This window comes from Ictalurus punctatus, chromosome 5 (genome assembly GCF_001660625.3).
Source record: "Ictalurus punctatus breed USDA103 chromosome 5, Coco_2.0, whole genome shotgun sequence".
Lineage (NCBI taxonomy): Eukaryota > Metazoa > Chordata > Actinopteri > Siluriformes > Ictaluridae > Ictalurus > Ictalurus punctatus.
Window position 1 is genome coordinate 25,729,622 of NC_030420.2, and position 22,192 is coordinate 25,751,813.

At 37.3% G+C, this 22,192-nt stretch overlaps 1 protein-coding gene across 3 annotated transcripts; it reads right to left on the minus strand.

Annotated features, from left to right (window-relative positions):
• Nucleotides 1-3,751: 3,751 nt before the first annotated feature.
• On the minus strand, nt 3,752-18,570 carry rap1aa (RAP1A, member of RAS oncogene family a). Of its 3 annotated transcripts, XM_017468284.3 has the most exons (9): nt 18,434-18,544; nt 16,581-16,670; nt 9,537-9,624; nt 9,237-9,305; nt 8,086-8,142; nt 7,694-7,834; nt 6,439-6,582; nt 5,926-6,056; nt 3,752-4,957 (listed from the first exon to the last, which is right to left on the minus strand). In XM_017468284.3, the coding sequence occupies exons 3-8, from the start codon at nt 9,591-9,593 to the stop codon at nt 5,967-5,969; spliced, it is 558 nt and encodes a 185-aa protein (XP_017323773.1). In that variant the 5' UTR covers nt 9,594-9,624; nt 16,581-16,670; nt 18,434-18,544; the 3' UTR covers nt 3,752-4,957; nt 5,926-5,966. The 3 variants fall into 3 exon arrangements, with proteins under 3 accessions (XP_017323773.1, XP_017323772.1, XP_017323774.1); XM_017468283.3 differs by lacking the exon at nt 16,581-16,670 and having other exon boundaries at nt 18,434-18,570; XM_017468285.3 differs by lacking the exons at nt 16,581-16,670; nt 18,434-18,544 and adding an exon at nt 16,311-16,555.
• Between the last annotated feature and the right edge of the window lie 3,622 nt (nt 18,571-22,192).

The window sequence follows — 22,192 nt, forward strand, 5'->3', positions numbered from 1 at the left end:
CCACTCCTTAATAGCTTCAAATCTCTGAATCATGTTCAGTGAGAGAGACACAGATGTAGATTCCAGCTCCAGATGCAGACACACAGCAGCATCAGTCATCCCCGATGATCAATGCAATGACTATTAATGTAGGACTCTAATAACAGGGTGCAAACTCACGCACACTTACATGCACACACACCTCAAAAGCAAAACCAGCCCGCAGGATAAACAGGTGTGGGTGTTAGAGAGGTCGTATAGAATTCAGTTACCTTTGGGCAGAAATCTGTCCTGATTCTATTCTCTGCGTGTGAACACATTAGAGGTGATACTTCATACCTTTACAGCTGTACATGAAATCATTCGCACACTCCCCCCACTGCCAAAACATCATATTGTTATGTTCTTTTCTGTTCACCTACTCAACCTCCACAGCTGTTGGCATATCCCTCACACGCAATCTTGTGAAAACACACACACACTTACAGGGTGTGTGACAAGGCTAACCTTGATCTGTAGCTAAAAAGCCAGGCTGGATATTTTGGGTTTTGGATACTCAGATCAGATGGAAGGTCTTTTTATGTAGTTTATCCTAAAAAAAAAGTGAACATTGCTACATTTATATAAAATGCATTTGATTGTCATTTGACTTACATACATGCTTATACAACCTCTGGCAAAAATTATGTAATAACCACATTTAGAGGATCCTCACCCAGCTGTTTTACTTCACAGCAAATAATCAATTCACAGATAAGTCACAAAACTGTTTTTTTAAATAGCTGAACACTCTGGCTTCATGAAACATACCTCAAACAAGTTATTTTCAATTGTTTTAATTAATGGCATTTTAAAATGGAAACATCAAGAAAAAAAACATAATTAGTATTGTCTTGCTCTTCCTCAGGCCTGAATTCTTAACTAATGAAAAACAATATTCTCCATCAAGCTCATTTCAACTTTTTGGAATAGCGGTTGACAGATCAGTTTTGTCTAGTCATGGACAATTTTTTTTAATTTCCACTATAAATTTCTAGAAATCGGATTGAGATCCGGACTACATGCTGGCCATGTCACTGAGTTGATGCCTTTGCTGAAGAAAAGCTTTAACTCTCTTTGATCTTTGGCCAGATGCATTATCATCCTGAAAAATGACTTCATCACCACCAAAACTATTTTCTATCAGTGGAATGAGAAAATTGTCCAAAATTTCAATGTACACCTGTGCATTACCTGACATATCATAAATGAGTGTGGAGATTTGGCTGTTTCCTTCAGTCCTCTTTATATGTTTCATCAAAATAGGGAAGTGGTAGCTCAGTGGTTAAGACAATGGGTTACTGATTAGAACGTCAAAAGTTCAAACCTCAGCAGTGCCCTCAAGTGAGGGCCTTAACCCTCAACTGCTCAGATGTATAAATGAGATAAATGTAAGTTGTGATGGATAAGGCTGTCTGCCAAATGCCGTAAATGTAAAATGAAAGCAGATAAAAGTTCCAGTATCATCTCCTTAGCCAATACAGATTTGTGATTCAACAACAAATACCACTTTCATCCATACTCCATGATTGCTTCTCTTTAGCCTACTCTAACCTTGTTTTCTTCTGTTTAGGAGTTAGTGCAGGTATTCCCTTGGCTTTTCTATATGTAAATCCCATTTAATTCAGTCCATTTCTTACAGTTCTGTCACAAACAGTGACTCCTATTTCCACCCATTCACTTTTCATTTGTTTTGTTGTCAATTTTCTATTTTCAAGGCATAATGCTTTGCATTTTCTATCCTGACGCTTTGATGTCTTTCTTGGTCGATCTGTATGTTTTCCTTTTATAACCTTCCCATTTTATATATACTTGCACCAAATTTTTTAAAATCTGTGTTGGATTTCATTCTTGAAGGAGTTTTATAATTCTTTCCATTGTTTCAATTGACAGCTCTCCTGCTGAGAGCATGTTTCCTGTCAAAATGTCCGAGGTTAAGGTCGGTAAGCGCACTCTTTTAACTGCAGACTAATTTGCATTTTTAGACTTGTGCTGGTACTTATTTTAGAAATGCAAAGTACAAGGTAATTCCAATTTTTTTTCCTCTACTTGATCTGAAAAAATATGCTATTCATCAAAATCATTTCATTTAACTTGTTTGAGGTATGTTTCACAAAGCCAGAGTGTTGAACTATTAAATAAAAATGTTTTTTGTCATATCTGTGATGTTTATTTGCTGTGAAGTAAAAAAAGGCAGGTAAACATCCTCTAAGTGTGGTGATTCCATAAATTTTTGCCAGGGGTGGTAGTGTGCAAATTTGAAAAAACGAATTCTTTACAAAATCACACAAAGTTTACCATGAAAACGCTTCAACTACACCGACAGGCAGCATCAGTGGCTAAATGCAGCCTACAAATCCAGTCTTCTATGAGGCAAGTGCCACTCCGGAAAAGAAATTTTTTTTAGAATAAACGTTAAAGATGGGCTACAATGTAAACTGTGTAGTCACATGTTTGTTTATGTCGTGTTCTGGGTGTGGGATGCAGAGGTGTTTACCATGTTTAGCCTACCATGCGTGTTTTTCACATAATTGCTAAACTGTTTTCCACACACCACACTTCAATTAGACTTAAAAATGCTGTTATTACACACTGGCCAGGGATTCCACAAAGTCAAGTGCCCTAGAGCTTCCTCAACCTTACAAACGGTCACATTTAGTGTAAGTGACATTTTAGTGGAACACTGTTTCACTGAGTGATTCACCATCACACAAAATGAGGCCTGTGCAGTCAAAGCTCCAGGCTCCACACGACAAGCAGTTCAGAAAAAGGATAGATGTGTGGATGTTATTTTGTCCAGGTTAGTCTGACAAGATGCAGATCAGCACTATACTAAGCTGACTAGGGGAATTCAAGAGCCGGGATCAATGTAATTAATAAAACACAAACGGGGTTGATGTTTTCTCTCAATATCTTCTCAGCACTTAAATTACAGAACACAAATGTATAGCTCAAATGTGTAAGATGAACTGGTTACATAATCAGTTTTATAATCTGACAGTGACCCTGAGAAAAGAAAAGGTCAGCCTGTTTCTCCTAAGATCATAATCATGATGAAAAGTTCATTACCAAGTGTTTGAGCTAGTTTTGCTAGTCACACTTAATTCATCGATGTACGATTCACTTGAACGGTCAGATGGCAGAATAATACATATGAAGATTACGAAAAGCACTGCAGTGACTCCTGGAAGTGAAACTCAGAGCTCCGTGCTTGTGACGAGGTTCTCAGTTCTCATCTGAGACTTTTTTACTTAACCTATTTGAATGAAAGAATTTGGAAAATGAAAAATGTGAGTAAATATTTGGAATTGAGAGATTAATGGCACAGATGACAAACAGGACAATCGCTAATGTAATCAAGGCTCAAAATGCTAACAGAAGAGCTGTTCATCAAATGCTGTGTTCTTCAAACATTAGAATCTTAAAGCAAAGTCACTCACAACACACAGCATTATCTTCTAACATCAGATTTGGTGCGTTTATCCTGTCAAGATGAGCAAGGTCAGCGCTACCCTCTAGTGGACAAAAATGCATTGACAACCAGCCCAAAGATAACGCATGGCTCGACATAATCGAAATTATGAGAAATGTTTTATAAGAAAATAAATAAAATAAAGCTATGACAATGAACCTAGTAGATTTGTGTTAATGTCTTTAGGTTTTTTTTGTTTGTTTTAATGGTAATTCATACAACAGAACATTTGATGGTGGGATCTACAAACCTAAAAATGTATACACTCAATATGAAATACATTTATTTAAATCAACATAAAAGAGCAGAAATGATTATGAACAAGGCAAAAAATAATAATCTTAATAAAATTAAGCATATCACCATGACAATATGGAGGAAATCATCAGGAAGGAAAGTGTAAAATCAAACATATGTGAAAATATTCTTTCTTTTGTATGGTTATTTGGTTCTTGACAATGCAGAGCTATTAAACAATTATTGGTTATGGATGGAGAAGTCAACACTGTTATAGACTGATTTTCATTCTTCTCCTATACAGGCACAAAAGATCACAGATCCAAGTAGGGGGGAGGGAGATTTAACAAAATACAAAAGACCAAAAACTTAATGAAAATGTACTAAAATTTAATTGTTCATAAAAGCTGAAAAAATTACCACTTTGAGCATGATAGGACAACACAAAGTAATTAGAGTTGGTTTTAGTACAATATATTTTTCAGCATGAGACAAAGAAACCCATTTGTTATTTCTGCCCATCTCTTATTAAAAAGAACCATTTCCCAAAACTTTTCTATGCAGAAAACAGAATTTATCATAAATTATGGGAAATATGAAAAATGATGACAGTTCAACTACAAAAAAGTAATTTGGGCAAAAACATGTTACTTGATGAGCTGGTCCGGTTGAATAGGGAGAAGTGTGTAGCGTGTATAGCCCCAGACGTACTTCTGGAGTGCACATTAGCAAGGAGGAGGAGGCTTGGTCATGAAGATGGGGATAAAACAACAACAACAAAAAAAAAAGTCTAGTATACGATCATGATTAAACTTTTGCAAACATTAATATGATTATTTTTAAATGTGGTCGTGTTTCTGAAATGTATTAATGAACAGCATGTTACCCACTTCCCCCAAATGAATCCACAAGAGTCCGGTTCCTATAGTCCTTCTTTAAAAATCGCAATTGCAAAAACTTGTAAAAGCTCAAGAAAGACAATTCATTTCTGTTTTATCATGTATCATATCTGGGGGTGGGGGGTTTGGGGGAGAGAGGAAAAGTTAAGTTTATTTGGGAAGAAAAAGCAAAAATGTTGAACATGTGAGAAGGTAAACTTCTCTTCACTCCTTTCTGTAAGCTGAGGAGTGAGTCTTAAACATGTTCTGCCTTTGCCAACGTTGTTTCCAAGAACTACTGAATGGGGCTGGAATGCTGGCCAGTAGGGCAACAGGTCTTCATCTCAGCATTCTAGGAAACAAACAAATACAGAAAACAATTATGGCTGACAATTTCCCATTATTCAAAATTAATCATAATTCCAATTTTCAAAACATTTCATTTGATTTGGTAATATGATCCAAAGGGATATTCCTTTTCCAGGTTGTCAGTACCTAAATAACTTCTTCAAAATGCAGGACAGATAAGGTCTTGCACTTGTTACCACCAGCAGGAGGGGATGTAGCTGTGGAGCTATGTTCAGATAACCTCTTTGTATTAAATCCTTCTGAAATGTATTAATTTCCCAACAACCCACTGACAATGCTGGCAATGCTTGCAAAGCCTGGTGCCTTCTTTAAAACACACAAAATTTAAACATTTTACTGCATCAACTCTGCTCAAACCAAAGCATCCTGGTAAAAAGTTTACATCTATATAATCCGTCCCATAAATTATCCAACCACTCTGCACTTGTTGGAATATGGTATGTAGTTAGTTGGACTTGTTGATCTTAATACCCCCCCGAACAAGTGCATCTAGATGGATGTTCCAACATCTTGAACTTTGAACTGAAATCAGCTAAAATAGTAGCCAAAGAGTTAAGCAGATACTGATCTCAATATTTAGTGAGTATGATAAAATCATTCAGAAACCTACCACATAATTGTTTTTTATTAACTATTATTATTATTATTATTATTATTATTATTATTACTACTACTACTATAACTATGATGATGATTTGGTTGACCAGTTTTCTCTATGCCCATCACAGCTGAACCCAAATCATTAACACTAGTGACAATACACAGGAGTGAATAGTGGAGGGAGTGTGGAAATAATATTGTCAATTATATTACTAAGAACAATTATTTATTTATTTATTTATTTAATGTAAAAAGGCAAATTGCTAAAAAGTTTTCCACCAACATTTTACAAGAGGGCTATATTAACCATCACTCCGAGATAAAATAACCGAGATAAACAGCACTGGTTACCTGGCTCAGAACTGCTGCTTGGTAGGGTGTGTATGTGCATTTTAGAGCAGTGTGCAATTAGACTTCTTTTTGGCTTTCTTCTTTTCCACCGGCGTTTTTCTATTAATCTGTCTGACCAGGTCGTAGAAGATCTGTCACAAACACACAAAAAAACAACAGTACTAAGAGCTGTAAAAAGTACTAGATTTTCAGCAGCACACTCCATATATTACTTTTGTTTTCTGAAACACACACAGATAGAGCTGTGCAACTTTGTGTTTCATCAGTCTGGCCTTATCTTTAACTGTATGCAAATTCAATGAATAGTACTAATAATGTCATCACATATTGGTAGAGATTTTCATTGGGAATAGGTTTAATCGCACAGTCCATAATGATTCGGGGCATGAAATGTTTATTTCATTTTACAAAGCAGCAGGCAGACGTTACTGCCTTTTGACAAGTGCACACAGACATCAAACATGAAAGGAATCTACTGACATGAATAAAAAGTAAAAAGTATAGCAAACCCACCTCATTGACGTTGATCTTTGATTTGGCGGAGGATTCTAGGAAGGCACAGTTATTCCACTGGCGAGCAAGATTCTGGCCTTGCTCCTTCCCTACAACTCTCTCATCCTCCAGATCACATTTATTCCCCACCAGAATCATTGGCACCTAGTCACAGAGACAGGTAGTAAACCACTGACTTGAGACCAGGGTTATTATAGTTTTAAAGATAAATAATCGCTACATATCATTTTGTATTTTGGTTTCAATTTCAGTTAGTTTTAATGACGTATAAATAGTTTTGAAAATCATTAGTTTTAGTATCGACTTAATGTTTAATATCATGGTAAAAGCCTTGATATTTGTAAATGTGTATTTGAATCATACTTTAAAAAATAAAATAAAATCAATCCCAACTTGGGCCATCTTTTCCTACCCATTACTTTCACCATTAGCGCTCCACTGCTACTAAATCACTGCTGTGCCAAGAAGAGTCAATACATGTTCCTCGGACAAGTACTGGCTATTTATGATTCGACAATATTGATGGATCCTCTCCGGTCAACCTTTATTCTAAACTCAGACCAACCAAACTTTAAAATACAAAAACCTTAGTTTTATTCTCTGAAATTCCATTTAGTTTTCGTTCATATTGCAGGTGAACATTATAGCTGCAGTTTTCGTTTATTTGGGATCTCATTTTTATTTCAGTTAACGAAAATGTTTGTTTGTTTTTTTTTCCTCTCCACCGATAGTTTTAGTTTTTGTTAACGATGATAACCTCGCTTGAGATCTGCTTACCAATTTTCTGAATTAGTCATGGATTAAACCATAAGTTTACATCAGGGGCCTAATTTATCAAATTAATCTTAAATTCATCTTACATTTTAAATTCCATGCATTTTATCTTCAATTAAAAGTGACATACAGATCACAATTTACGAAACATGAAACTGGCATGAACAATCTGTGCTCACACGCACAAAGAGGGAACTAGTGCACATTTTTCCTATGCATCAGACATAATTGCATTAATGAATGAGTTTTTGAACTCAGTGGTAAGATTCATTCTTATTATGAAGCTGTTATCTTGACAAATCGAAATATACACAGACATGCTAAAAGGAAGCAAAAACTTACTTGAAAGTAAAGAGCAAAATATTTTTACTGATTTAAATTCCCAATAATTATATAGGTAAACAAACAGTAAAACAGGACCAGCCTTAGGCTTAGGCCCAGATATGGTGAAAAAATAAAACAATGCAGCTGTAATTCTCACATCCTCTGTGTCTTTGACTCTTAAGATCTGTTCTCTCAGGTCCTGAAGGTCATTAAAGGTGGACTGTGCTGTGATGGAGTAGACCAGAGCGAAGCCTTGTCCGTTCTTCATGTACAAATCCCTCATCGCTGTAAACTGCTCCTATAACACATACAAATGAAACCGTGTTTAAAAGAACCTCAACCACAGCAGTGACGTACATAAGCAGTAGATTTAACAGGCTCATTATAATTGAATTATTTGAAAAATTAACTACTTGTTTCAAAATTCTTACCAAATTCTCACAATTCTTAATCTTAATCCCATGTAATATATTATAATCTGGTTGGAGTGATCACACTGGTCTTAGGTTTTAATGTCCTGTAATGAGTAAAAGTCAATATTGTACTTACTGTGCCTGCTGTGTCAAGGATTTCTAGCATGCATTGCTGCCCATCCACTTCTACTTGCTAGAAAGAGAGAAGCAGAATAATGAAGAATGCAAAAATAAGGGAAGGCAAATGTAAGCGAACACCAGGGCACAGATTAGTAAACATTTCCGTTTGGTCAGGCCAAGTCACAGGCAATTAATATAAGATTACTGAGATACTGGTCCCGTGTTCAAGTTACTTAAGCCCTTATTTGTTGATTTATCAAATAATCTGCAAGACCTAAACATGTCAGTGTACATTTATGCATTTTTCATCAGGTGGGACTAGAGGTGGCACTTTTATTTAATAAATAAATAAATAAATAAATAAATAAATTCCAACTATTGTCTGATCTATAGGCTTGCCCTCAAACACTCTTTACCAATAGTGCCCACTCCCTCAGACAGTTTGACCAATCCCACCAGCTACTGCAGTGATTTTTGTTTGCAACTGCCCACATTATTTTATAATGAACTTTGTTGATTCCATATCCCAAAATATAAAATAAATATAGATAAACCACTCTGACCCTGACCAGGATAAAGCAGTAACTGAAGCTGAATGAAAAATAAATGAAGTAAAACCCAACTCACCCCAAAATTGGTAAAGGCGGCTTTGTGTGTCTAATATGCTCCCATGTTAATCAACATGGAGTTTCTTTTCTCTCAAGCTTCATATCTGACAGCCCCCTACCATCTGCATGAAACTAAAATCTACCCATTCTCATTACTTTTTCGGTGGGTCCTGTGGGATTCCAGTCCTGACACACACCTCCATGTGGGACAGAAGTTGCAGATCTCTTGCCACAAGTTCCTTCTTATATGACATCACCAAAAGGAATCATGATTCTTCCGATCTATATAGCTTTTAAGCCAATTCACTTATAAATGACTTTGGTGCTCCTTCTCTCCTAGCAAAGCTTGCAGTCAAATCTTATCCTAGCATTTTAACATACTGATTTCACACGTGGTGATTTGAAGAACACAGACTATTGCTTGAGATCACATTGTTCCAGTCTTGGGAGGTAGAAAGAAGTATTATTTAGTGTTGTCTCAAACACTAAATTTGTGCATTTGATCAATTAGATACAAAAATACAATTTAAATATGGACATTCTCAAAACTTTGTCTTACCTTCCTATACGAGTCTTCTATTGTGGGGTCATATTTTTCCACAAATATTCCCTGAACAAACTGCACTGTCTGTGAAGAAAAAAAAAAGAAGCAGTATGAATTACTATTAAGCAATTCTACAGCATGGCTGCAGCTATAGACTGCAAATCAGTGAAAATTTTATGCACCAATGAAGTGACCTGATCCAAGAACAGTGTAATTTTGGTGGTTAATAAACCTGTTCAGTCTTTAATGTCTGGTTTGACACATTTGGAGACCATCATAATTAATGTATAGTTTAGTATGTGCATTTTCTCTTACCAGTGCAGATTTCCCCACACCTCCCGAGCCCAAGACCACAAGCTTATATTCACGCATGCTGGGGTCTCTCGGCACACACCTCTACAGCCTACCAACAGAGAGAACAAATCACATCAGCACTAAAGCCAGTTCAGCTGCTTAGGAATTCAAACTGGAATTCAATTTGGTTTTGGAATTGTTTGCTTATGTTCTCCATGATGGGACTACCAATCATATTTTCAATACAGATTTTACAAAACAAAAATGAAAATGGAATAAATCTTAGAAAAGACTATGGGATGTGTTTATGGGATGTACTGGACAAACAAATCCGAGCCGACCCATGGAAACCAGACCTCAAAACTTACAGGACTAAAAAGGATCTGCTGCTAATGTGTTGGGGACAGATACCACAGCACACCTTCAAAGGTCTTGTGGAGTCAATGCCTCGACAGGTCAGAGATGTTTTGGTGGCACAAGGGGGACCTACACAATGTATGTAGGTTTGAATGTTATGGCTGATCGGTGTATGCAGCAGTGCTTTATTGTAAGCTTGTTCGAATAATTTCTAGTTGAAACAAAACTGAAGAAAGTTGTTATTGAGAGCACAAAAACAGTTACACTTAACATCTCAAAGGCTAGTCATTCAATGACAATATACAGACTCGCAATTAATGTAATAACGTAATTATAGCACCCTGATGAGGTGGCAAAAAAAAAACCCTAAATAAATAAATTTTTACAGCATGGGTGCTTCGATGCAAGAAATAAGCCTTCATTTAATTCCTTTATTGGGGAGATTTCACTTAGGGACTGAAAAGAAACCGTTACATGACTTACATGCTCATCAAGGTTTTATAGGGATACTGCCCATTATCAGAGGCAAACCTAATTGGGGGGGGGGGGGGGGGGGGGGGGGCCTATGTGGGATTATGTGTTCATGTTACCCAGAGATATAGTTGACTCTTTACTTCCATGGAGGAATCGCAGTAGACGTGCGTTTCAAGTTTCTTTATTGAAAGCAACCGGAAGAACATAGAACAACAAAGAAAGAGGCTATCCTACAATTGTTGAACACAGTCTCAAAACCGTATCCGTTCCCCTGTGAAAGAAACAAAATGTTTCATAGGCTCCTACAGATATAATTATACAATGTACATTTAAAAGTAATTAATAAAATACAACACTCCATTCGGTAAAGATACAAAATTACAGGCCATCTTTTTTTCCCCCGATGTTAAGTTACGTAGTGACAAACTACTCCAAGTGGAGAATTATTCAGGGATAAAGAAAAGATCTTCAGGGCTAAAGCCCCAAATGCCCAGGCCAAGTTACACCCCTGGTATTAGCTAAAGTACAGTATTGATCTGCAGGAGCAAGAAACACAGTACCAGTACATGCCAATCGGTGCCATCGGCGTTGTGCGCAGCATTCCCTGTACCTATTGCATTTTAGCCCACATTAATACCTGCTAACATGACTCAAAACATGCTAACTCTAGCTAACCATTACCAGTAATTTGTCTCATAAAAATTGGACAACTAGATGCGGGTTCATTTGTCTTTAATTATTCTTAAATTATTCATCATTATCTCGATCAGTTACAACTATCTTGTTTTTTATTTCCTGCCTCCTCGTGTTCCCTTAAGCCTCTGGCTGCCAGATTTCATATTCAAGTTCATTTTCAAGATTGATTTTCAGGAATTAGAGATTGCATGACTGAAGTGTGGAGGAGTGGTGCAGGGGGATAAATGAGTCCTCAAACGTGATAATGAGACCGCAAAGGGGCCAACTTTAAGGGTCTGAGATGTTGCTGTGCATTACTTTAAGATGAAAATTTCTGATTATTTAAATGATCATCCCTCAGAGGCCCTCTCAATATTGTGGGGCCCCAGGCAACTTCCTGCCCTGTAGGTACAGCTCTTCTCATTATATACAGGCTAGCAGTGCCAACCCCACACACGAACACCTCATTAGCATTGCTAATGCCCGCCCCTGCATGGGAGCGAGATGGCAGAGTGGCACGAAGCACGCATTGTCCTCTTTCACCAGCAAACAAATAAGCACTTGTATTAATGTGAATCTGCATAAAACAAAATGCACCCCATTTACAAATCTATACAACATACAAAATTAAACCAAAATGAATACCATAGGGGCAGTGGCATTATACATGGAATTATTATTATGTTTCTGTTTTTTTTTTTAATTAAAAGGTCATGGACAGCAGTGATCATCTGCCAAAGAGAAGACAGTGAAGTGTATGCCAACTGTGTAGGCTTGAACAAACCCAAATAAGTTTTGTGCTGTAACCGCAACCAGCAGTAATGGCAAGTGTGAAATGGTCAGCAGCTCTGTACATGTATGTGTTAGCAGCAGCTCGGTGTTAAAGGCGGCCATGTAGATAAGCTGGGAGTTTGATAGCTGGAAGCAACATAGCAGACCAGTAAACTGGGCTAATTGCTCTTTTGCTCTACTGTTAAAAGGCTAAAGTGGTTGCAAATAGCACTTGTTATGCAGCTTTATCTCGCTCGCGCTCGCTCTCTCTCTCACACACACACACACACACACACACACACACACACACACACACACACACGATTAGAAAAAGCAGATGGAAAATGTCTTTGGCCTCAAAGACAAAAGAAAAATTTAAAAACATGTTCATGTTTTAAGCTTTCACTTCTTTTCAGGTTAGAGCCATTTAAGTTGCTTAGGTTAATTGCAACTATTCAATCACACTATATTATGTATAAAAGAGACTAATACATAAGTAATAACAAGTCTGCATTATATTTAGTGCACTCACTACAAAAAGAGACTACTGCTCAGAGAAGTGTGACCAATAAAGCTTCTTATGAAACATTTTGAGCTCTGTGACTGATCACAATCCTCCTCACAAATTATGTGCTTCCAAAAGTTCCAATGACCAAATTCTAAAATATAATTGTGAAAATGTGAGTCTGTCAATAGTATTGTACAGTACCGCACTGTGGCTGCTTTTAGATCCACTATATATTATATTATGTTATATATAGATAGATAGATAGATAGTATACTAGTGCACACAATTTCAAGATGTCAGTAATCAAAAAATGAGAAAGCCAATGTAGTGTCCATAATGCTGACCACCATTGTGATCTTCGCCTGTTCAAACTTTGGTGTTTGCCTGAGTGGGACGACTCACCACACCCTATACAGCAGCCTCAAACATCCTGCCCACACAGACGCTGCACATTGCAACTGTATTTCAACCGTTCACAGGATGTATGCAGGATATGTCAACTAAAACAGGTAACAAGGAAAAGAAAGATCAACAGTAGCAACTGACTTGATCTGTGTTTTCAATGAGTGATTCATCGTTATATCCGTACTGGCAATACCCTAAGCAAAAATAACTGGCAATTAGAAAAATTTAATTATATTTGTATACTTTTTAGTATAAAACCAATTAAAATGAAACCAGCAGATTTTTTTTTCCAGTTTCATTTTTATTGAACATTTCTGCTGTACATTTCTACTGAACTACCTGAAACCATATCTGAAACCAGCAGATATGACGACATTTTGTATTAAAATTAAGCACTTTTATAAAAGCAGGATTATACAGCTTGATTAGACAAGCTGCATAAATCTTGCTTGAAATATGTGCTTAATTTTAATACAAAATACTTCATCATATCCGTAAGCCCACAGGAAATAGCTCACCACCTACAGAAACATTCCTGTATCGACTAAAAGAACCAGAACAAGAGATTACTGTATCACACCTGCATTCACACCCATAAAAACCACAAGCAGCCTGTATTCCTATCTTAACCAACATAAAGACTAGAATAATAAAGTATAATTTACTGAACAGCTGCCTTGTCTGTAACTAATAATTTTGTTTGCTGATCATTTGCCCCCCCCCCTTAGAAAATATGCAGGTTCTAGTTTTATGCAAGTTTTAGTTTCAGTGTTGATGTACACTATGCCCAGGTGATCAGTTCTCAGCAGGGTGATGAACTTATGTTTCACCACTTTTTTTCTTTCACACCTTTAGTAAGGAAAACAACTGTAAACCTGAGCATTATAATTTCACATATGCTCATCTGTGGCTGCACAATTACATCTGTAATATCTGTACTCTAAAGACAAATCTTTTGTTGATAATATTAAACAGAAACACTGACATTCAAATTATGCAGGCAAACTGTGTCAACTGTGACGTGTTATGAATTCACTGATCTGTTTTCAGATGAGGCTCGTGTTTACGCAGCTATTTAAAAATCACACAATCCTATTTTTGTCAATATTGTGCAACATGGCAAAGGAAAGCCAAGTCCTAGTGGCCTGTTGTAATCAGTTCTAAAAACACCATTGGTAATCCCTACAGTCTCAGCTACACAGATCCTCACATGGACCAAGTTTCCACAAAAAGAAAAAGCCACCTAGTATTAGGGCTTCACAATTCTTCATGAAAGAGGAATGACGACTTTTTGGGATAGAATTGAGATTATGATTATTATTCAATTCTTTGACCAACATTGTATTAAACAATATGTATATATTTTTTTACATTACTGTAGCAGACAGAGGTAGCTATACTTTCCTAGCAGACATTTGCTCAGCTGCATTTTGAAATAGTGATTCAGTCACATTTATACTTGTGAAATACTGAGCAAAAATGACTGCCAATTACAATAAGACTTTCATTATATAGGTGCCAAGGGTGCAATGTGTCCTCGCAATTAAAAGGAAACAAGAAATATTAATGGCCAGTTAAATAATTAGCTGTGGAAATGTTTCTGTTCTTCTGCAGACTGAAAAACAAGTCGCTTGTGGGTGTTTAAAAATATACATATAAAATAAAATAAAAATTAAATTCTCACTCTTTGCTGATCTTGATAAATCACTCTTTGCTCCATGAGTCACTGAGAAGTTGAGCGAAGTGTTCATTTAGATGCCATTTGCTTGGTTAGTAAGAGGCAGTTTAATACTACGTATATAATATGAAACATTTCTTTAGGATAAAATGCATTTGGGTCATTTTAAAAACAAATAATTTAATAAAATTATATATTTCTTAAAAAAATAAAAAATTTTAAAAAAAATTTTCACTCTCTCCTTTTTCTGTAGACACACAGACGCAGAGAAATTTAGGTGGTGGTGGTCAGATGCTTTTCTACAATCAAATTGCATTGAAAATCAAATTGAGATCGTGATTTTAATACATTATTATGCAGCTCTACCTAACGTCTCACATTTTACAAGCATGTTGGCAAGAACGCTACTATGGCATGGACATATACATTTAAACAATTAAGGGTAATGATTATGTCATTGATAAATCCTGATTGAAGATAATGCCTGACAGACGGGATAGACAAAACAATCAACGAAACATTCATTATTTTATTTTGTGGTATTTTACACACCAAGATCTAGACCAAATTTATTTTAAAAATAAATAAATGGGGGGGGGGGGGAGGGGGGGAGACGACGACAAAAAAACAAAAACCCACAATCGCCTCTATGCAGCTTAAAGTAGAACTGCATCTACATTCAAATCAAACCGAATCAGAGTCTCTGACTTCTGAAACCAGTTAAGTCTTGAATACAGCTCATGTTTGCTGATCGGTCACACTAGTTTAAACACAGACGTAATTTTCTGACATGCCCTTGAGAGGTTTAATAAGAAATATACTTCACAAAGAGAAAAAGCCAGAGGCCATATAGAAAACGCTGCTTCTGACAGGTCAACTTGGGAGAAACCTCTTTTTAAAAATGGACCTATTAGTACAATTTTTTTAAGACTACTAGTAAGAGTAATTCACAAAGCATTTCAGCACTAATACTTTTTTGATTCTTGAATGGGAATTTAATAAACATTGTATTAATTACTTCGACACAATGAGATATTTGACATTTTCATTAAACCTACCGCATAAAGTGGCCAAATAAATCATTTAAATAAGTGAATTAGTTACTATTTTTTTCTATCCTCTAATTAGTGTCCAATTTGCTACACATACATGCTGGCAATCGGTTGAACATACAGGAACATGAACTGCAGTTTCATTTAAGATTTTACCAAACACGGCTACTGCATTAATCATTGATGAACTATGTTCTCAAAACAACATCATCTGTAACAGAGTTAACCTCACCCTCAAACACTGCTTATGAGTTTTAAGTGCATTTTATGTACGAATTTTAGAAAACAAATTCTTACCCGGGAACTTTTAGTGCCAATTTAACTGCTGGTAAGAAAACCTGTGAATACAGTCCCAGGTCTTTATGTGCCACAGGATAGTTAATAACATCCATTTAACAGGCCAAACAGTCAATAGTGCATGTGAAGTAACTGTAAAATAATAAAGCTTCAAAAAACATAGATGACTCATCTAGGAACTGAAGTAATAAACTGGAACAAACAGGATGACGCTATAGTATCGATAACAAGGTTTTGTATACATAACTGCTTATTACTTATTCATTTCCTAAATATTTTGCTTGAACATAAATGTAAAAAATAATAATAATAATATTAAAAAAAAAAAAAAAAAAAAAAAAAAAAAACACTTACACCTGCATCACACAAAAAATGGTTTCGAGTCTCAGAAACTTTCAATAGACAGCCATGATAGTCGAAGCCTAACCTACTCTGAAAACTCCTGCCATCCTAAATAAGTCATACACCTTTTTTAAATACTGTACATGCTGTAGCACAGGAGTGTTGTACTGCTCTGGTCGATGAAATCATCAGCTACAATAGGTCTATATTAAACCAGGTTACATCATGTTACAAACCTGTAATGAACAGTTGAAGGGGTGGTAGTGAATCAGAGAGGCCGCTGTCAGGATCATCTGTTCGGCTGCCTTTGTAACCAGTAAACATTATGAAATGCCACTGTGAGAGGTTGCTAAGAGCTTGAGAGCCTTCCTGGTATTTACACACTACTAAGCAGATACGGTCCAACAACCACACAAGCAGCATTAGACATCTTCAAGCATACAGCACCCAGAACACGCAGCATGTTGTGTTGAGACAAAAAAGATACAGGACACAGCTGGACGCACCTGGATTAAACCCAAAATAAATACCAATAAGGAGTTTGTCTGGTGAATCTTCAATGGCTTGGCAATTTAGTCCATGATTTGGGTTGAGCTCTGTAAGGAAACCAAACCCAAACCATAATTAACACCATGACAGTCACCATCCATGACTAGATTTGCATACATGACTAGATGTGTGCGACACGAAGCAAGACCTAAAAAACATTTAGCTCTTTGTTTAACTCAAACAAAACTATATAGAAGAAACTTCCTCAAAAGTGTATTAATAACCATGTTGACATGTTTTTATTTAAATGGATGAGTAACACTGAAAATGTAGTTATAGGTCAGAGGCTGTTTACGCTCAGTAATAATTTTAACATGGTCAGACAGAAGATTTGTTTCGCAATTGTAATGAATTGTTATTCTGAATATTTTTTTTAATAAAACAACAAAAAAAAAAAGTGCTTTGTGCTTGAGTTAAAGAAGGCCAAAAGAAAAACAAAAGTAAACTGTGTAAGTTTCTGTTTGTTAAAACTTTACCATCTGTACATAAGGTGATGTGTCCAGAAAAGTAAAAAAAAAATAATAAAAAAAAATAAAAAAATAAAAAACCCACTACACTCCACAAATGGGCATTCCTACCACTCCAGTGTCTTATTTGTACAAATCAGTTACTTCTTATTTTACTTCTGCAAATTTTGCAAGCATTCATAACACTATACAACAGTTTGGCTGCATATTAGAGGTCTAAAAAAATCTTGGTTTTACTTGTGACTTCTCCAACTTCCCTTTACAAATGAAAAAAGTTTTCATTACTTGTCCAATGTGTGCATGGATAAGATGGGTCAAACAAAATAACACAGAACGCAAGGTCTCAATAAACACCAACAGACTGGCAATAATAATAATAATAATAATAATAATAATAATAATAAGAGAAGAATCAGAAGATTAATTAAACACTGAGAAACGCCCATCATAGCATCACTGCTAGCATTCGGGAAACTCGTTACCTCATTACAAAACTTCAGTGCATATGAGCCAGAGTTGTGTGTGCACATCACTCATGGATGGTTCAGTACAAGATGATACAGCCATATGTAAATAACTGGCATAAGATTAACCGCCTGTTGTAACTGTGCTAAAACCCGAGCACGCTCAGTCTATATAACCGAAAACTAAGCTAAATAGATAACTAGCAAGGCCGTCTCTGAGAAGTGATCTAAGGATTAATATATAATAAAAAAAAAGCAAGTTTTAAACATTACAACCTGATTAGCTGTAGACAAAAATGCTTAAAGAAGTTTTTGCTAGGTTAGCTGGCAGGCTAACGCTGAACTCAATATGGACTGCAGACTAGCTAGCTGACTTGGCTCGATATCTCTCTCTCTCTCTCTCTCTCTCTCTCTCTCTCTCTCTCTCAGACACAGAGTAGCTACCGCGAGTTTGAGTTCCCTTCAGTGGTGAACTCGCGGTAACGCTTTAGACCACAATACACAAGTACACAAGATATGTCACTGAAGACGACACAGAAAGTTGGAGCTAAATGTGTAGCGGCATCTCATCCTCCACCGCCATATTTGAACAAGCGCCAGTCTCAGTTTTAGCTTGCTAACCCCGACTAGCGCTAGCTTGCTAACCAAACACTGGTGTGTTTATACGGGACTAGCGGCGCCTGCTAGCTACCTTAGCTCACTAGCTTTGCGCCGACCGCGCGCCCCAATAACACCGTATTCTCCTGAGTTTTGAGACTATTCCTGTTCACTCGAACCCCTTATAGTGTTGTCGTTGTTCGAGCGTATAGCGCTGTCTCGGGACACACTCCTACATACGAGCAAGACTGATGAAGAGAGAAAGTTAGCAGTGGAACTCACCGTGCGTTGTTTCTCGCCGCTCCGCCTGGCGCTGAGAGCAGCGACTCCGGGCTCGCGCCTGTAAACGTCATTCTCCTGCTTCCCACAGCGTCCTTAAAAGGGCAACGGCGTAGACACCCTGACCCGAGCAGCACACATGGCGCAGCTCACGGATTAAAACAACAATTTGAAGGCATGTGTGCACTTAGTGAACAGTTTATACACATACCTTGTGTTTGTCTTCACTGGTTATTTTATCACGTTGGCACATTTTGGTACACTTTGTTGATATTCACTTGGTATAAGAGAAGAAGTCAACCATAAAATACATTAAATATGTTTATATTGAAATATTTGTGCAGGGTGTAGCCAGACGTTTCACAAAGGGGTGGCCAGGTTAGATCCGATGAGTTTACTGGGGTGGCAATTTAGTGTGGGGTAAAATAATAATGTGCATCCATAGAAAATGATATAATGTGGTTAGTATTAGCATGAAAGTTACAGCTTTGGGCCTTATCTGTTACCTAGATCAAGTATGTGACATCCATTATACTCAAGGGTGCGCAAGGGTGCAATAAAATAGCCAAATCAAAAAGACTGTGCTTTATTACAAGCAAAATGTGCTTTAACAAATGGGTGTACACACTTTTAAATAAAGAACATGCATTCTGAGTACCAAACAAAATACTTTATTTCTGTTTATATAAAAGTCAATCTATGATATCCAGATGAACATGCAAACCCTTCATTAAAAAGAGTTTAATATTTGCTGCATTTAAATACGATTTGTGTATGTGCAGTGCCCTGCATTAATATTGGCACCCTTGGTAAATATGAGCAAAGAAGGCTGTGAAAAATTGTTGTTTAACCTGTTGATCTTTTGTTTAATAAAAATTCACAAAAATACCCTGCTCTTATCCAAAATAAGGGCACTGTAGAACTGTAATACAGAGATATTGCGGAATTTGACATAGAGCAAACTGTTTTAATAGCACATGTAGCACACAGGCATACGCATTGTACAAATTCAGTTTCTGCAGGCCCTCTTCCCATCTACAGTGCTGTGAAAAAATATCTGATTTCTTCTGTTTTTGTGTATATCTCGTACTAAATTTATTCAGAAATTGAAACAAAAACTGAGATAAAACAACATCAACCTGAGTAGACACAAAATACAGATTTTAAATGATAATATTATTTATTGAAGCAAAAAAGTTATCCTATACCATCTGGCCAGTGTGAAAATGTATTTGCCGTCATAGTTACTAATTCCACAAATCTATGAAACTGCATTCATAATGGGGTTCAGCTGGACTAGACGCAACCAGGCCTGATTACTGCAAACCCTGTTCAATCAAATCAACACTTAAATAGAACTTTTTCAACAGCATGAAGTTGGTTAAAAGGTCTTATCCAGTAACATGTTATGCCAACATTGAAAGAAATTCCAGAGGAAGAAGGTGATTGAAATACATGGGTTACAAAGCTATTTCAAAGGATCTGGGACACCAAAGAACCACATTGAGAGCCATTATCTCCAAATGGAAAAACTCAGCACAGTAGTGAACCTTCCCAGAAGTGTCTGACCTTCCAAAATCCCTCCAAGAGCACAGCAACTACTCATCCAGGAAGTCACAAAAGGCCTCTCTTGCATCAATAAAGGTCACTGTTCATGACTCAACTATCAGAAAGACACTGGGCAAAAATGGCATCTATGGAAGAGTGGTGAGGCAAAAACCACTGTTAACCCAGAAGAACATTAAGGCTCGTCTGAATTTTGTCAAAACACACCTTGCTGATCGGTAGAATGTTTTTTGGATTAATGAGTGAAATGTGGAACTGTTTAGAAGACAGGGTCCCGTTACAGCTAGCATAAACCAAACACAGAATTCCACAAAAAGAACATCATACCTACAGTAGAGCATGGTGGTGGAAGTGTGATGGTGTGGGGATGCTTTGCTGCTTCAAGACCTGGCAACTTGCAATAATTGAGGGAAACATGAATTCTGCATTCTACCAGAAAATCCTAAAGGGGACTGTCCGGTCTTCAATCCCTAAATTGAACCTCAAGCGCAACTGGACTATGCAGCAAGACAATGATCCAAACCATAGGAGTAAATCGTAGTCCTAGAAGTAAGTGAAAGACTGATCTCCAGTTATCAAGTTAGGTTGCAGTTGTTGATGTTAAGGTGGAACAACCAGATTTTAAGTTTAAGGGGGCAATTCGTTTTTCACATGGGAGATAGGTGTTGGATAAATTTTTTGCTTCAGTAAAATTAATTAATTAGTTAATTAAAACTGTATTGTGTGTGTGTACTCAAGTTTCCTTGTTTATGTTGTATTTCGTTTGAAGATCTAAAATTATTAAAATGAGATATACACAACAACAGAAGAAATCAGGATTCAGCCGTGTGTGTAGATAGATAGATAGATATAGATATAGATATAGATGTGCATGTATCACTAGTGTCTCACAAAAGTGAGTACACCTCTCACATTCTTGTAAATATTTGATTATATCTTTTCATTTGACAACACTGAAGAAATGACACTTTGCTACAATGTAAAGTAGTGAGTGTACAGCTTGTGTAACTACTTTAATCCTCTTGGGTATGGAGTTCACCAGCGCTTCACAGGTTGCCACTGGAGTCCTCTTCCACTCCTCCATGACGACATCACGGAGCTGGTGGATGTTAGAGACCTTGTGCTCCTCCACCTTCCGTTTGAGGATGCCCCACAGATGCTCAATAGGGTTTAGGTCTGGACACACACTGGGCCAGTCCATCACCTTCACCCTCAGCTTCTTTAGCAAGGCAGTGGTCGTCTTGGAGGTGTGTTTGGGGTCATTATCATGCTGGAATACTGCATACTGATCATGCTCTGCTTCAGTATGTCACAGTACATGTTGGCATTCATGGTTCCCTCAATGAACTGTAGCTCCCCAGTGCCGGCAGCACTCATGCAGGCCCAGATCACGACACTCCCATCACCACGCTTGACTGTAGGCAAGACACACTTGTTTTTGTACTCCTCACCTTGTTGCCACCACACATGCTTGAGACCATCTGAACCAAATAAGTTCATCTTGTTCTCATCAGACCACAGGACATGGTTCCAGTAATCCATGTGCTTAGTCTGCTTGTTTTCACCAAACTGTTTGCGGGCTTTCTTGTGCATCATCTTTAGAAGAGGCTTCCTTCTGGGACGACAGCCATGCAGACCAATTTGATGCAGTGTGTGGCGTATGGTCTGAGCACTGACAGGCTCACCTCCCACCCCTTCAACCTCTGCAGCAATGCTGGCAGTACTCATACGTCTATTTCCCAAAGACAACCTCTGGATATGATGCTGAGCATGTACACTCAACTTCTTTGGTTGATCATGGCGAGACCTGTTCTGAGTGGAACCTGTCCTGTTAAACCACTGTATGGTCTTGGCCACCGTGCTGCAGCTCAGTGTCAGGGTCTTGGCAATCTTCTTATAGCCTAGGCCATCTTTATGTAGAGCAACATTTCTTTTTTCCAGATCCTCAGAGAGTTCTTTGCCATGAGGTACCATGTTGAACTTCCAGTGACCAGTATGAGGGAGTGTGAGAGCGATGACACCAAATGTAACACACCTGCTCCGCATTCACACCTGAGACCTTGTAACACTAACAAGTCACATGACACCATGGAGGGAAAATGCCTAATTGGGCCCAATTTGGACATTTTCACTTAGGGGTGTACTCACTTTTGTTGCCAGCGGTTTAGACATTAATGGCTGTGTGTTGAGTTATTT

What these genes read in the sequence shown, in the direction of transcription:
- rap1aa (XM_017468283.3), bottom strand. Translation starts at nt 9,593, where the DNA reads ATGCGTGAATATAAGCTTGTGGTCTTGGGCTCGGGAGGTGTGGGGAAA. An exon ending in GTGTGGGGAAATCTGCACTG is followed by an intron (nt 9,306 to 9,536) that starts GTAAGAGAAAAT and finishes TTTTCTTCACAG; the next exon opens with ACAGTGCAGTTTGTTCAGGG. An exon ending in TCCTTGACACAGCAGGCACA is followed by an intron (nt 7,835 to 8,085) that starts GTAAGTACAATA and finishes TATGTGTTATAG; the next exon opens with GAGCAGTTTACAGCGATGAG.